The sequence below is a fragment of the Phodopus roborovskii genome, unplaced genomic scaffold (genome assembly GCF_943737965.1).
Source record: "Phodopus roborovskii unplaced genomic scaffold, PHOROB, whole genome shotgun sequence".
In the NCBI taxonomy this organism is placed as follows: domain Eukaryota; kingdom Metazoa; phylum Chordata; class Mammalia; order Rodentia; family Cricetidae; genus Phodopus; species Phodopus roborovskii.
Window position 1 is genome coordinate 23,942,866 of NW_026126434.1, and position 16,694 is coordinate 23,959,559.

The 16,694-nt window shown below is 47.7% G+C and overlaps 1 protein-coding gene across 5 annotated transcripts in view; it reads right to left on the reverse strand.

Moving 5' to 3' along the window:
• Positions 1–13,673: 13,673 nt before the first annotated feature.
• The window catches only part of Agpat3 (1-acylglycerol-3-phosphate O-acyltransferase 3), an 80,502-nt gene continuing 77,481 nt past the window's right edge, over positions 13,674–16,694 (reverse strand). For all 5 annotated transcript variants that reach the window (XM_051187024.1, XM_051187023.1, XM_051187022.1 and 2 more), the window contains 2 exons: positions 14,144–14,342; positions 13,674–13,848 (listed from right to left, as the gene is read on the reverse strand). In XM_051187024.1, the coding sequence (XP_051042981.1) occupies positions 13,760–13,848; positions 14,144–14,342 (288 nt within the window). In that variant the 3' untranslated portion in view covers positions 13,674–13,759. The remainder of the gene's footprint in view (positions 13,849–14,143; positions 14,343–16,694) is intronic.

Here is a 16,694-nt window from a genome sequence, read left to right on the forward strand (position 1 = left end):
GGACTGGCACCTCCCACAGTGGTGCCAGCATATATCAAGACAATATTCCACAGACTTGACTACTGACCAATCTCATGAGGACAACTTCCCACTTGAGGTTCCTTCTTCCTAGGTTACTCTAGGTTATATGTAGTTGACAAAAATAACCAGCATGCTGTTCTTCCAGACAACCTGAGTTTGGTTCCCAGCATCCCTGTTGGAGGACTCATCACCCCCTGTAACTGTGGCTCCAGATAATCTGATGCTCTGTTTGGGACTCTGTAGGCACCTGTACCCATAAGCATATACCTCCACCCCCACATAATTAAAAAAATAGTAAAATGATTTTTAAAAAGATGTATCCTGCAGGGCGTTGGTGGGACAAGAGTCCTCCATGATAAGAGACATAACAGCAGGCAGCAGACACAACAAGGAACAAGAAGCTGAAAGCTCACATCTTGAACCATAAGCACAAAACAACGGGAACAAAGAGAAGTAGGGAGAGACTATAAACACTCCAAGCCTACTCCCAGTGATATACTTCCTCCAGCAAGTCTCTACCCTCATGGAGGTTCCACAACCTTCCTAACAGTGCCACCAACTAGGGACAGAGTACGCAGATGTCTGAGCCAGTGGGGGATAGCCTCATTCAAGCCACCAAGTGAGTCTGAAACTGAAGGCGAACCCGTCCATAGCCCAAGTACACTGTCCACTGTGCAAATGTAAAGGACATTATTGCAACTTGGCAGCAGGGATGCAGTTCCTCTTCTCATGGCAAAGAAATACTCAGAAACATCTGCACACGAAAATGTCCATGAACTCCCACAATGGAGAATGAAACATTACACAAAAATTAACATAATTTGGAAACTAAACAAAACCAAAAAGTCATTCTACCTGAAAATCTATGAATTTTCTCCTAACTCTCTCCCCACCAAAGGCCAGCCCCAAAGCACAAATAAACCCAATAACACTAGTTCTAAAATTCAGATAATGAGAGCTCACTGCTAGTGGGGCCTAAAGCAGACCTCATGAAACAGCCTTGACCCAAATGTCATTCTATTAAAGGAGGAATTAGGAGAAATGAACCCAGCACTGACTTGGAAGGTTAGAAAATATTGTTTAAATGCAACAGGAAGGAAGGAATCAATACTGATAAAAGCAGAAGGACCCCATGTGAACAGAAAGGGTGGGGCTAGCTTGTCACTTGGAAAACATCTGAATTCGCAAAGAGCAAACAAAGCTTTAAAAGAAAGGGAGAAATCAGCCCAGAGACAAGAAAATGCTCTTAACTGATGCAAACATTACATTTTAAACCAGGATGGAATGCAGTTCTCGAGGAAAAACGCACTTTGGAGCACTGTAGATAAACTAAATGTATCCTTTACAAAGAACAAAATCAAGAGTTTTTAAAGAGCCTTTTCCCTTTACCCCCACCCCTTCCCAGATGCCACCTGACTAGACAGCATCCCAGGGAAGGCTTCCAGCTGTAAGGCCCAGAGCAACATCGATGCCAAAACCCAACAGAGGTGGCACACGAAAGGAAGTGTCATCACCAGTGCAGCTTTCCAGTAGCAAATGAAATGTTAGCAGACCCAGTCCATCACAAAATCAGAAAGGCCGCCTGTCACCCCTCCTATCAACAGATGTGAGAAGAAACCCTCATGGTTGTCACTGGGGTTTGACTGTGCTCCCAAAGTCCATTTTTGGAATTTAATCCCTAGTAGCTGCATTAGGTCCCAAGAGCTCTGCTTATAGATGGGTTGATATTCATTACAGAAGGGCTGGGACTACAAGTCTCATCTCTCTTGTTCTGACTGGTCTTCTCTCCCACATTTTGGCATCAGAATTTCCAGTCCCCAAAACCACAAGAAATAAATTTGAGCTGCTTGTAAATTACCTTGCCTGTGGAATTCTATCATAAGCCAATTCTCTTGTTCAGCATTCATTCCTGATCCCTAACAGGGCGGCATATGTCATCTTTGCATATGTAATTATCAACCCCAAAAGTCAGGAGGTGTGTGGGGGAGAAAGCCAGTTTAACCCATATGAGTACCAGGCCAATGCAACTTAACAAGAGGGGGAAATGGGAGATGTAAAAACTATTAGTAACTAGATATCATTTGCCTAGACATTAGTGGTTCCATGTAAGCAGCAAGCCCTGAGTGTTTAGTGCTTGCTGATGGTCTCACACTTAACCGACCTCATTTAACCTAACAGTACCAATGCAGAGCTCTTCAATACTTTGCTATAAATCCATGAAATAGATGTAACAACTGTGCTACTATACATCCCTATATCCCCTGTCCCATAGTAACAACTATGCTACTTTTGGGTCCCAGATATTCAAAATCAAGACTTCATAGAGAGACAGCACTCTGCCCTACACCACATCACTCCCCCCTCATTCAGAGAACCTCTCCACAGCCAGATGATGCCCAGAGTCTTCAGACCAAGTGAGGATCATCCCAGAAGCCAAACATGTGCCAGGTAAACAGAAGCTCATCTATCCCTAATCCATCCTGAGCTGGCACATCACAGGGGACAGCATTCCTTCCCAGACTTCTACCATGCAAGCTGGGAGCACAAGTTCAGCCATGCTGCAGTTCAGGTTGCTGTTTATACTATGCAGGCCCACGAAGAGCAGGGAGGCGACTCTTGGAGCTGGGTGCTTGCTCCCAAGCTGCTGAGCCAAAGACCTGGGGCAGGAATGCGGGTAGAGGAAGGGGAGGTAACACAAACTATCTGTCCTCACATGTCCCACCAGTGTCTCTGGTTACAGGCATCTGGGGACAGCAGGAGCCCAGTGGAGGGAAAGGTGGAGACCAGGTGGGTGACACACTGTGTGTCACCTTGGGTACAGGGCATATAGGGATGTAATGTGGATGGCCAGCTGACCAAATCCTGTAGAAGCAGAGTGGCTTAAGACTCTGGGACTGTTGGGCAAGAGGTAGATCCCAAAAGTTAGCATCTTATTAGAAGTGTGCTTTGCTTGGGCTTTACACTGAAATCCACTCAGGGGCCATCTGCTGGGGGTGCCTTGCAGCCTCTGGAGGAAGGAAGATGAGCAATGCCTTCTGGGTATGCTTCCTGTATTTGGAGTTTACCACCTTCTAGCCATAACCCTGTCTGAGTAGCTGAGGGTTGTCCTTGATCCCAGAGGATACATGGGGATCCTGAGCCACACAGACAAGGATGTCAGGGCATTCATAAATTGGGGTGAGGCTCTGGCAGGTTTCTGGGATGAAGGGAAAGTAGACAGGCTTAAGGCAGGCTTAGGCAATGCCTCCCTCCCTGAGCTTTTGTTGGAGACCATGGGGTCAGTCTTGCTCACCAGGAGCTGGCAAGAGCTGTGTCATGCATTTTTAAATGGCTATTAGCTGAGGGCAGTCTCTAAATGGGTTGTGTGGGCCTCAGAGGCTCCAGCAGGCACTGGAGTGGCCATAAGACACAGTTATGTTTCAGCCTCCCAGCAGGACTGTGGTGTGCTGCCAAGAAGAATGCTATTTACCCTGACCAGCACAGCATGTCCCCAGTTGGCTTCTCAGGCCAGTTCAGCAAAAGTGGCATTGGTGACAAGTGTGTAGAAGGGCCCAGGGCCTGAGATAGGCTTGTAAGTCTAAGAAGTTCATGTTAGCTTTCTTTCTATTGCTGTGATAAAAAGCAGAACCAAAAGTAGCTTGGGGGAGTGTTGTTTTCACTCCCATCATAGTCTGTCATCAAAGGAAGCCAGTTAGAAACTCAAGTCAGGAACCTGGAGGCAGAACTGATGCACAGGCCATGGAGAGTGCTGCTTACTGACTTCCTCCCCATGGCTTGCTCAGCTTTGGGTTTTGTTTGTTTGTTTGTTTGTTTTGTTTTAATAAAAACTCGGGACCACCTGCCTTAGGTAGAGGTGGCACTACCCACATTTTATCCAAGAAATTATCCAAGAAAATATCCAATAGTCTTGTCTATAAGCCATCTGAGGTAGGCATTTTCTCAATTCAGGTTTCCCCCTTCCCAGATGATTCTGGCTTGTGTCAAATTGACAAAGTACAAAACTGCACAGATTTCAACCCTCAGTCCTGGCTGAACTAATCCCACTGCTTGTCACTCATAGTTTTGCTCTTCTGGAAGTACTGGGAAGGCTGGGGAAAGATGTTGTGGTGAATATTCAACTATACACAGATGTGCTGCATTTGTTTATGTAAAGATGAGCTGCATTTGCTTAACCACGCAGATGTGTTGCCGTTTAATCTTGCCTACCTAAGACACCTGATTGGTCTAATAAAAAGTTGAGTAGTCAATAGTGAGGGAGGAGGTACGGGCAGAATTTCCAGGTAGGGAGAGTAAGTAGGAGGAAGAATTAGGTTCAAGGGGGAAGGAAGAAAAAAAAAGAAAAAAGGGAGATGCCAGAGGCCAGCCAACCAGACACAGAGGAAGCAGGAAAGTAGGACATACAGAATGAAAAGAAAGGTAAAAAGCTCAAGGCAAAGCATAGGTGAATAGAAACAGGCTAAATTAAGTTAGAAGAGCTAGTGGGACAAGCATAAAATAAGGCTGAATATTCATAATTAATAATAAAGTCTCCAAATCTTTATTTGGGATCTTGTTGACAGACAAAAGAAAATGCCAACTCCAGGGAGATGGCTCAGTGGATAAAGTAGTTGCCATGCAGGCATGAGGACCTGCGTGTGATCCTCCAAATCCATGTAAAAGGTGGGGAATGATGACATGTTCCTATTGTCCCAGTGCTGGGGTGAGGCAGGTGTAAGGATTCAGGCATCATGCTGGCCTGCCCTGTCACCTGGCAGAGTGCACTCAGGCAATACTCTGGTCATCCCACGGTTCCATGAGTACTAGTCTGCAGGCAGGTGCAAAGGACCCCTTTAAAAGACAGAACCCCGCCCACTTATACTCTTTGCTCTCTAACCAGATTCTCTCTCTCTCTCTCTCTTTTTCTCTCTCTCTCTCTCTCTCTCTGTGTGTGTGTGTGTAGACAAATAAAAGGGTGTATGGTGAAAAATGGCAGTGGAGGTTGACTTTGCCCTCCCCCAATGGAACTTCCTGTGGTTCTGACTCTCAGGGTCTCTAGGTCCAAAGATGAACTTGGTTCTAATAACAAAATGTTTCTTATTTTTGTGGCAATGGTCCCAGGCATCTATGATCCAGGTTGGAGTGGGGGGAGGGTCTCTAGAGCTGGCATCAGGACCACTTGGGTGTGGCAGGTGCATGGGAATTATAAAACACAGGAAGATCCAGGTGCCTGACCCCATCCATGCCCAAGCCACAGCCATCATAGCATGCATGTGACTCCCATGGCCCCTCTGGAAATAGGTGCCACTCCATAGTCCAGTTCAGTGGTGGCCCCGAAAGTGATTATCCCTGGAAATTCTCACTAGAAGGAACACTGTGCCATTCACATTGGAAATGGCTTGAGCAGTGTGATCTCGTCTTGGTGTACTGGTCAGGGGCCAAGGAGCGGAGACATAGGAAGGAAGATGAGAATCGAGGGGTCTGTGGGACAGTGGATCCAACTGAGACCGACTCAGTGTCTGAGGATCTTTATGACTCCTCAGTGTCTGCTGGAGACACAACTCACTACAGGGGACCCCCTAAGTGTAGGGGACTCCACAGGCCCATGATGCATGGCCTTTTCTCAGAGCTGCCATGGAGTATCTTGCTTGCTGTCTTACCTGCAGCCCATGAATGTTTTGTTTGTTTTTCTGTTGCTGTGATGAAACGGTCTGGCCAAACACAAGAGAAAGGAGTCTCTGCAGCTTACACTTCAGATCACAGTACATCGTCAGGGCAGGAGCTGAAGCAGAAACTTGGAGCAACTCTGCTTTCCAGGTCACTAATTGGCTCATGATCAACTAGCTTGCTGGCTTTCTTTTGGGTTTTTGAGGCAGGGTTTCTCTGTGTAGCCTTAGCTGTCCGGAGCTCTTTTTGTAGACCAGGCTGTCCTGGAGCTCATAGATATCTGCCTGCCTGGGCCTCCTGAGTGCTGGGGTTAAAGGTGTGCACCACTATGCCCAGCTTCAACTAGTTTTCTTGTAAAGCCAGGTCCACCTGCCTAGGGATGGTGCAGCTCAAGTCAATCATCAATCAGGACACACTCTCACAGACACGGCCATAAGCCAGCCTGATTGAAACAATTCTTTAATTGTGTTTCCCTCTTCCCACATGATTTGAGGCTATGTTAAGTCCACAATAAAACTAACCAGTAAACGGACAAATGTTGAGACCCAGTGGACACAGGCTTCTTTTTCAGCTGCTTCAGTCTTCTACTGTCACACCTGGTTCCAAGAGACCTCATGAACACCAGCAGGGCAGTGCCTTTTGATACCAGTGTGGACACGCTCCAGCTACAGGCCTGCCTGCCTGCCTGCTTGCCTTACAGCCTCTGGCAGCATCATCATTAAAAAAAATTGCTACATTTTAAACTTAATTGAGGGGATGGGGTCATGTCAGGGTATGTGTGCATGTATGTGTACCCAGAGATAATTAGTTGTTATCTTTCACCATGTGGGTCCCATGGATGAAACTCAGGTCATTAGTTTTGGTTACAGACACCTTTACCCACTAAGCCATCCTGCTAGCCCTGGTGCTACAATTTAAGGGCCTCTTGGTGCAAGGCTTCCCAACACAGGATCCCCAGTTTACATCAGGCAAAAGAGTCATAACCACAGAAACAACGGGTCTATCACTGACTCCACATCAGCTCAAGTAGATGACCCAGAAGAAGGCCAGCCAATGCTCCCAAGCCTGCACCCCAGGGTACAGCAAGCCGATGTTCTCAGTCACCAGAACAGAGTGTGGATTTTTCCCATCAGCCCCAGAAATCCACTTGCAGAATCAGTTTCATCCCTAGGAGAAAATCAGATGGCAATTGAGGACAGATCACCAACTGAGAAATGAAATACTTTTTTTTTTTTTTGGATATCTTAGCCAGAAGAGCAGAAGGCAGAGACTGTCTTAAAAATCAAGAAAGGCTGGAGAGATGGCCAGCAGTTCAGAGCACTAGCTGCTCTTCCAGAGGGTCTAGGTTTGATTAGCAGCCACTTGGCAGCTGACACCATTTGGAACTCCAGTTCCAGGGCATCTGATGCCCTCTTCTGGCCTCAGTGGGCACTGCACACACATAGGGCACATATGTACACAGGCAAAGAACACGTAAATGAAAATAGTTCTTTAAAAATTGAGAGGAAGTAATAACAGGCTATGGTTATTCACACAGCTCCCCAAGCCTTTTTAAAATAGAGCCAAAATAGGGGCATTTTCTGAAAACCTAAAGTTGAGTTTTCACCATAGGAATTTAAGAACCAGTTCACCATGAAAGAACCTTGAGTGGGAGTGAAGATCAAAACTCAAACTAAAGCTGGACATTGGTGGTGCATGCCTTTAATCCTGCACTCAGGAGGCAGAGGCAGACAGATCTCTGTGAGTTCGAGGCCAGCCATGAGTTCCAGGATAGGCTCCAAAGCTACAAAGAGAAACCTGTCTTGAAAAAAAAAAAAAACCAAAACAACAAAGAAACTCAAACCAAGTATGGGGTAGGCTGGGGAGGTGCCTCTACCTATCAAGTGCCTACTTTGCAAACACAAGGACCTGAGCTAGACTATGTGCTCTGGGCCATACATGGAGCATTGACCCTTTCTTCCAGCTGGACTCTAGCAATAGCAATAGGAACCCAACAGGACACGATCCTATCCCCCATTTGCATATGGCACAGGACACCCATTGGATTAAGCTAGCTTAGTGGACAGGTGGATGTGTCCACATGGGAGTCTGCTAGGAGGAAGTGGTCCCTTTTAAAACATGTGTGGAAATCACATCAGAAGCCTAATAGCAACAGTGACTCAGGACAGGCTGAAAAGCAGCCTTAGACACAGGTATGAATGGTGTGTGTGTGTGTGTGTGTGTGTGTGTGTGTGTGTGTGTGTGTGCGCGCGCGCGCGCTCGCGCGTGCGTGTGCGTGTGCACACAGTGTGTGTGAGTGGCCTGACCCAGGCCACACATTAAGCAAAGGAAAGCTCTTGTCTGACAGCAGAGCCAGGGCTGAACAACATCATGGCTACCTTGGAAATATCCCTGAATATCTGGACTTCCTCTCTGGGGTCTTTTGCCTGGAAGAACAGTTCTCAGACCAGGTACTCTGCTCACAGACCCTGATGTCACTGTGGGCATCTGTCGAGCACTGAACTGCTGCTCTTGGAGGAGTGCACAGGATGGTTTTGAAAGTCTGCGTGTACTGTATGTGCATGGATGATCCATGCATGCTTGTGGGCACATATATGTATGGGGCTTTCCAGAGCTCCTGATGGAGGTTGAGCTAGTGCCCCTGTACTAATGTCACCTTGAAGAACATAACCCACAGCATAAAGACGCTTGTCCCAGGCTGCCGCAAGCAGGACATCGAAGTTCTTTCAGCACAGTTGACGTTTGGAAGACAGACAATCAAGAGCTGGAGCAGCTTTTGGTTTGCTCTCACAAGGCCTTTGCCCCACCCCTTTCTTTGCCTTTGGTTTTCTGAGATGGGGGGTCTCACGTAGCTTACACTGGCACTGCACTCTTTAGCCCACTGTGTTGGCCTCCCTAGTGCTATGATGACCAGTATGGAGTGTGCTATGCCTGGTTTATGTGGTGCTGGGGCTGGAACCCAGGTTTGCTAAGCAACACTTTACTAGCTCAGCTACAGGCCCAGCCAATTTCCCTTTTAAAGTAGAAGTGGATTTTAGTTACCGCCACAGAATGAAGGTGGTTTTTAGCAAAGTAGCTCAGGACATAGGACATCTGTCCTTGGCAGCTTTTAACTTTCAAAAAAGATTTATTTTTATATGTACAAATGTTTTGTCTGCATGCATGTCTCTGTAACATGCATGTTACATGCATGTATTCTTGGTCCCCAAGGAGGCCAGAAGAGGGCACTGGATTCCCTGGAAGTTAAGATGGTTGTGGGCTGCCACATGGGAGTAGCAAGTGCTCTTAACTGCTGAGCCATCTCTCCAGCCTCCTCAATGGCTTTTATAACCCAATGTAGGTCCTTGGGTCCCTCAGCATTTCACAGGCTCACTGAATTCCCTCTCTCTGCTGTCCGGAGTAGAGACCCTGGGGCCTTGGGGCCCTGGGGCAGATAGCACTGCCAGCTAAAAGACCTTGGAGAAAAGGCAGAGCACAAGGGGTTGGAGGAGGGTAGCCTCAAGGGACAGGAAGCACCTGAAGTTGTCCTCTCTTGAAAGTCTATGCAAGCCAGAAAGAAAGAAAAAGAGGCAGAGAGTCACTTTCTCATATATTGTGGACATTTTATCCCTCGTTCACAACAGTGTTTGTAATAAACAAGTATGATACCTATGCATTTTGCCTGGAAAGTACCACCAAGCAGGAGTGCCACACTGCCTGGGAGTCCTTCCACATGCTGTGGACAGAGAACTATGCATAGCAGTCAACACAGCCAGGCTGTAGATCCAGGCCTGCAAAGCTTAAGTCAGCTTTCAGACCTGGAAGTCTTCCTAGACCACAGACCTCCATCTTTACCACAGAAAGCCTGTGAATAGCAAACTTGTAAAAAGAAGTATACAAAAGGAAACATCCATATAACACAGTTGTACCCTGTAGACACAGCATCCCCTTGAGACTGCCCACAGTCAGATATGGCGATTTCTCAGGAAAAGGAAAAGAAGCTCAGATGTCTGCCCACCCATACAGCATTCCATCATTAGAGTCCATGGTTTATGTGGCTTCCAGAAAGAGCCGTTCCTGTAGTTATAGGACTCGCCGGTACAGATGCCAGGAGGTACAGGCCTTGAGGCAAGTCATGATTGTCACAACATTACTACTCTGAGACAAAAATAAAATAAAAAAAAAAATACAAATAGAGCAATGCAGCTCTTCATTGAATCAAGTAACTCCAGTTTAATAGAATACAATTTAGTGCATTTCAGGGTCTCATTCACAGTTCCACTTCTCTCCAAACACTTTCGCAACAGAAAGAAACCAAAAAGCTAGAGAGGAAAGAAAAGTCCAGGTGACCTGTCAGGACAAAGTTCACAGTTTCCCAGGTCTGTGAAGAGACGATGCCACTATCTCCAGTGGCTCCTCAAAGTGCCCTCGTTGGTTTATTTCTGGAATGGTTTGCAATACCACCACCATTCCCCTGAATTAACTGATTTCAAACGCCTCTAATAAACTTTGATTTATGTGTCCATCCTGTCAGCCAAGCAGATCACCCAAAGCCTGAACTAGTATTTTCAAATCCTGGCCCTGTATGCAGGGATCTGGGGCCTGAGTGTCAGTACCTAACTGACAGCCCCATAGCAAGACTCTGGGACAAGGCCTAAGGCAGGTCAGGGATGCCCTCACCCAGGCCCAGGTGCCTTTGGTTTGGGGCTGGCCCATGGGCCAGAGATGCTTCTAGAAAGAAGGCAACAGGCATCTCAGGTATGCCATTCTAACCCTGAGCTTCATGATACTGCAGAGGGCTAGAAGCCACACCAAAGGGCTAGCACTAAGTGTCACATGCATCTAGCTAGTGGTGGGGGTCTATGTGTGGGACAAACAACTGAGATGCAAGTCGTCAGGGCTGGAAAGGCTACTTTTGGCTTGTCCTATAAGGTCTCAAGGCAGAGACAGGGCAACATGCAGGAAGAATCACTTAACTCTTCATCCTGAACCTGACACAAATTAGTAGTCATGGTGGGTGGTCTCCTGACATCTCTTGAATTACATATCAATGTAACTCATTGCTGGGTCTAACATTGACTTTTCCCAATGGCATAATTGCGGGACTAGATCAGAGGCAGGAAAGATTCTCAGGGCAAGGTGCAGGAAAGAGGAGGGAGGGGAATCCAGTTATCTATGAAGACACCTGCATTGTTTCTACAAGAAAGTGTTGTTACATTGTTGCAGTATGTTATCTAGAAGACTGTGTGTTCAGAGTTCATTAGACTGTTTCTTGAGGACAGGGCCTTACAGCATCTCAAATGTGACTCATGGATGCAGTTACCAAACATCTATAAATAACAAGCGGCTTCTTTCTCTGGGTTAAAGGTCTTGTCAAGAGGAGATCTGATCTCTGAACTGCCCACATGCTGCCCATTCAGCCTTCCACGCTTGTTGCCCCTGCTTCTTGCAGGATGGTCACCAATCAGGATGCTAACACAAAGCCCTCAGAGAGAGCAGCATAGTCCCTAGATGCTCTGTGTGGGTACCGTGACATGCTGCCAGCAGTCAGGGGAATGGCAGCCATGACTGTAGCTCAGCAAAGCTTCAGAGAGGCCTACATGAGACCAGGGGTGGGAGACAACCTGGACAGTGGAAGGGTTTCTCAGGGAGATGGCAGAAGCCCTCATGTATCTGGCTCTTTGAGCCTGAGTGGTAAGGAGTGGTAAGGAGACCACGTCCCAGTCTAAGCTGACCTTGTGGGGCCCCTCTGCTGAGACCCTGGAGAAGAGCCAGTCTAGTAGGTCAGTCCTTCTCCCAAAGCCACCATCTTTTGTTCTGGAACTCCAGTTCCAAAATACCTCTGGCTCCTGAGCCCACTGCTTCCAGAATGGGCACCCTGAAGACTAGCAAGTTGCTTCAGCAGTGCCATCAGTCTGAATCTGGGCATGACATCAGCCATGCCTATCAGTAGTAGGGTGTGAAGGAAAAGAGAAAAGCCTTATTCAGAGATTTATTAATTTAATAGAAAAATCAAGGGACTCTCCTCCCCCTTTCCTTCTGAAGCAGATGAAAAGCAAAATGTGACCCCACCCAAAAACAAAAAACAAAAACAACAACAAAAAAATACAAAACAAAAAACCCACACCCACATTCCTAGTGTAATTTTTATTGCTCTCAGAAGCGCTGTATTGGATGATAAGCAGGGGGAGGCCTAGGAGGGCAAAGCCTGCAGCCTGAACTCCTGCAGCCATTCACAGACTCAACACAGGGCTGATCTCAAAGGCTCAGGGCTTCTCAGGAAGTCAGAGGCATTAGAGAAATGGTAAAGGCTCTGAGCTTGCTTTATCCAGGGCCAGGTGCATGCATGGCAGGGCCCATTGGCCTGTTTCCTTCAGATTTGTGAAGTGACAGTGAGTTAGGGAAGGACAGAAACCTCAAGCACACAGAAAGAAAACCCCATCAGGGAGGGAGCTGGCCCTCAGGAATACCCAAGATGGCTCACAGTTGGCAGAGGCCAGGGCAGGCAAGCCGTCAGCTGGAGGGGAGAGATTCGGTGTCTCAGATTGCTTGACTTAACCCTTCACCCTTACAGGCAGCCGTGATTGTTGCTGTCACCCAAGAGCGATAGGAGCAGTCGACAATCACTCTGTTGTGCATGGACCGCAGAGGCCAGGAGCGCCTTCTGTAAAGTGGGCATGCTGTCTCACGAGGTCCCCAGCACTGAGGGCCGTGTAGAGTCAGGCCCGGGTCTGCTCTCAGGTTTCTCCAGGCCTCGTCCTTCCAGTGTGCCCTATAAATCTTCTCTGTCTTTACTTTTAATTCTGGCTGCAGCATGCCAGAAAGAATACCCGGGTTTTCCTTGTTAGAAAACATGAAATGACTTTAAAAGGGCCTGTGGAAGGTTCCAGACACAGAAGGTGAACGTATATGATGGTGTTTCCCGAGGAACTACGTCTTCCAGAAACCAGGCAGGCCTTCCTTCGCTGAGTGAGAAGGGGAATGCGCCACCAGGGCCAGCCCAAGGGACCCTGGCAAGGCACCAAGTGCAGGTGGAGGACCCCTGTTTTCTGCCAGGACAACTTATGTCACTGAGGTGGTAGTGGGCAACAATGGGTGTGGAGGGCAGCCATGACACTTGTCTGGGTAGAGGCAGAAGATAAGAACAGGGACAAGCTGCGAGCCAGCCACAGACCAATTTGCAAAAATAAATTCTAATGCTAACAAGCACTGAAGGTGTCTGAGAACAAGGAGGCCTGATGGTGACACCACCTCCTGAAGAGTGTCCCAGGGGAGTCCCATAGGCTGGAGCCCCCCCAGGCACCACGGCTCTGAGGTGTGGGGCCCAGGTAGTCTTCCCATCTGGCCCCATGCAGGACTGTAGCCTGCTGGCTACAGAGGATGAGGGGATCATGGGGCTGTATGGGAGGTGCTGTATGAACTCAAGGATTCCACATTCTGCAGAGTTCTCGGGCGTTCACTTTAAAAAGAGACATAAGGTGCTTAGAAACAGCCCCTGGAGAGGCAGTGCCAACAGGGCTGCAGAGGATGGAGGGGTGGTCTTCAGCCCCTGGGCAGGGGAGAGACAAAGGGGCCAGATCTACATTCAGTGTGTGCTTATCTCTAAGAAGACTTCCTCCCCCCAGGCTAGAAGCAGAGGTGCCAAGCAGGGCAGGACAAATGAGCTCTGTAGGACAAGGATCCAGCTGACCTGCCCCTGTGAGAACAGTGGCACCCATGAAGAGCCAGTGTTCTGGGGTGCAGGGCACAAAGTGGGGGCCAGGTTAAGTTCCCAAAATAACAGATAAAGAAACAAAAGCCTCATTCTAAGTTTAAGAAGGGAGAGCAGCCAAGGCCGCCTCTTGGAGGCGGAGTTCTGGGGGAGCCCCATGGCCCCATCACTTTTCCCAAGCCCGCCTCTGTCCCCGCAGAGGGCCGATGGGACCCTGGGTGCTGGCTGACCATCTTCACCTGGCAGCTGAGTTCTTTGCTCTTGGCTCAAGTTTTGTTAATATTAGTCACCAGTTAATAAGAAAAATAGTCTCTAAGTGTCCCTTTCCCTCGCTCTGTGTGTTCGGTTTTTAATTGAGTTAATTGGATACCGCGTCAGGTTATGGGTGTTCAATCACAGCATTAATTATTCCTTTTTCTTAAGCTCTTGGTTGCCATAGCTGGAACCTTTTTCTATTTCAGTCACTCCTATCAGTCTTCGGACTCCGAAGGAAGCTTTAAAGACAAGAGAGAGAAGGTTAGAAGCTAACCTCACCAAGGCACCCTTGATGGCCTTGCCACACCGATCCCCATTCCCTTTCTCCCAGCGTGTGGCCACTCTAGTACAGGAAGCCACAGTAGCACAAGAGGAGGTCACAGACCTCCACAGTCCCACACACAGGAGCCAGAGCCACTAAATTCCCTGACCCGAGCTGCTGCCTCCCAGGACCACCATGATGAGCCACCAGTCCTGGGTACGGTGGTGGCCCAGTGACCCCAGCATGTGAGCTGGCACATCTGGGCTCTTTACCTGCTCCCACAAACCCCAAGAACGTCAGGATGAGGAGCGGGGATCCGCTGGCGAAAACGCCCAGGACAAAGCTGATTAGGGGAGAGAGGAGGATGGTGGCCCAGCACAAGAAGTTCAGGAGGGTCCACGGCCTTCGGGCAGGCTTGATCCGCTCCCCTGGGAATACACCCTTCTGCTTGTACATCTCTTGCAGGGCGTCCTGGGAGTGAAGGGGAGAACAGGAAGTCAAGATTGCCAAATGGGACTCTGATGTGGGAGAAAACTCGGCAATGAAAGCCACTTGGCTAAGATGCAGGCCACAGAATAAAGCAGACAACGTCCTGGCACAGGCAGGGAGGAGGAACTGTGTCCTTGGATGGCCTTCAGTCACTTGTATAAAGCACATGTCATCTGAACACAGGAGTTAACTAGGAAACAGCCAGCCAAAGCTGCCCATGGTCATAACTGGCATATAGATGGCTGGTGCAGCCCCCACCAGTTATCAAGACCAGGCAAGGGATAGTAGCATGAACCTGCTTGGGTCCTGGGCCTGGCCACAATCTACACCCACCACAAGTCCTTTCATCTCTCCTATCATGGCATCCAGGGACCAAACTCGGAACATCAGCTTGTATGGCAAGCACTTTTACCCACTGAACCATCTTGCTGGCCCCACACCATTCCTCCTCGTCCTCATCTTCCTCTTCTTTCTTCATTTTCTTCCTTTTTTTGACACAGGATCTCTTGTAATCCAGGTTAGCATGGAACTCTCCACATACTTGATATTGGCCTTGAACTTCTGATCCTCTTAAAGGGCTAGGATGCTGGAATTACAGGCATGAGCTGCTACCAGCTACACTTTCTTCTTGAGAGGTGTGTGTGTGTGTGTGTGTGTTTGTCTATCTACCACCTATCTAAAATTTAACTGACATAATCATACATGCTTATGGATCACAGGTTCTCTCTCCCTTCTTCCCTCCCTCCCCCTCCCTCTTACACACACACTCTGTATAATGAGCAGAGACCGGCTGGTCACTGCCTCACATCCACCATTTATTTGTGTTGAGAATGACTAGAATCCTCTCCACTGAAGATTTTGAAATACATAGTTGCCATCAGCCATGTCAGTAATCCTAACACCACTCCGCTATGGGATACCCCATCCTATCTGGTATTGACTCTTCTACCCTATACTATGGTGACATTGGCTTCCATCTTTAAGTGAGAGCATGTGCTATGTCCTCCTGTACCTGACTGGCTTTCCTTCTATGGTATTCCATAGTGTTCCAAATGGCAAGAGTTTGCTATATAGTGGCTGAACAATGTTACACTGTGTTTATACATATCATAGTTTCTTTTCCTTTTCTTCTTTTGTTTTGTTTTGTTGTTGTTTTTCAAGACAGGGTTTCTTTGTGTAGCCCTGGCTGTCCTGGAACTTGCTCTGTAGACCAGGCTGGCCTTGAACTGAGATTTGGTTACTTCTGCCTCCTGAGCCCTAGGATTAAAGGTGTGTGCCACCATTACCCAGCTTCACTGTAGTTTCTTTATCCGCCCATCAGTGTACTGGAGGGGTGGGGTGTGTGGAGATGGGGGGGGGTTAATTCTGTCATTTTGGCTACCATGGACAGCACTGCACTAACACTGGCTGCTGGTGCCTTTGCCTTTGAATTGAGTTTTCTCCTGACAAACCCCCTCCCAGGAGGACTTCAGGGTCCAGTGGTGGCTTAGCTCCTAGAATTTCTTCATTTTTGCTTGGATTTCTCTTTCAGTGAGTTCATTCTAGGTATGTGGAGATGGCTTCTGGACACTGGTTTTGTAATCTGAAACTTTAGGGAATTTTCCAGGTCTAACATTTTTGACAGTTTTGACTTTTCTAAATATAAGGCCAAGCCATTTGCAAACAGGGTAGTTTGACTATTCTCCTTTCCAATATGAACTTCCTTCAGCTCCTTCTCTTGTCTAATAGCTCTGCTGAGATGTCTAGTGCTATGTGGAATAAGGACGACAGACAGACAGACATTCTGGACCCCAGGAGGATAATGTGTGTGTGTATCTGTGGTTCATGGTCCGAGCTGTGTGAGCTAAGAGGCTTCTATACCTACTGTGTTGGGCAACTGTCATAAAGGAGGTGACAGACTTTATCCAGGTTTCCAAACAAGTGGGCATGAAGCCAGCCATACCAAGCTCATATGGTTTTGATTCCCTGTTTGTTGTTGTGTCTTGTTTTATTCTTGTTAGTACTAATTCCACCACTTTGTTTAAAAAGCCTTGACCAGAGTTTTCTGTTTTATTAATATTCTTTTTTTCTTTTCTTTTGAAATAGGGCCTCACCTTGTCCAACCTTGGCGGTCCTGGAACGCTGGTCTTGAACCTCAAACCTCTGTCTCTTGAGTGCTGGGATAAAGGTGTGTTCTACTACACCTGGCTTCTTCTTTACTATTTATTTAATGTGCATTGGTACTTTGCCTGTATGTATGTCTGTTAGGGTATAGGATCCCCTGGAATTGGAGTTACAGACAGTTTTGAGCTGCCATGTAGATGCTGAGGATTGAGCCTGGGTCCTCTGGAAGAG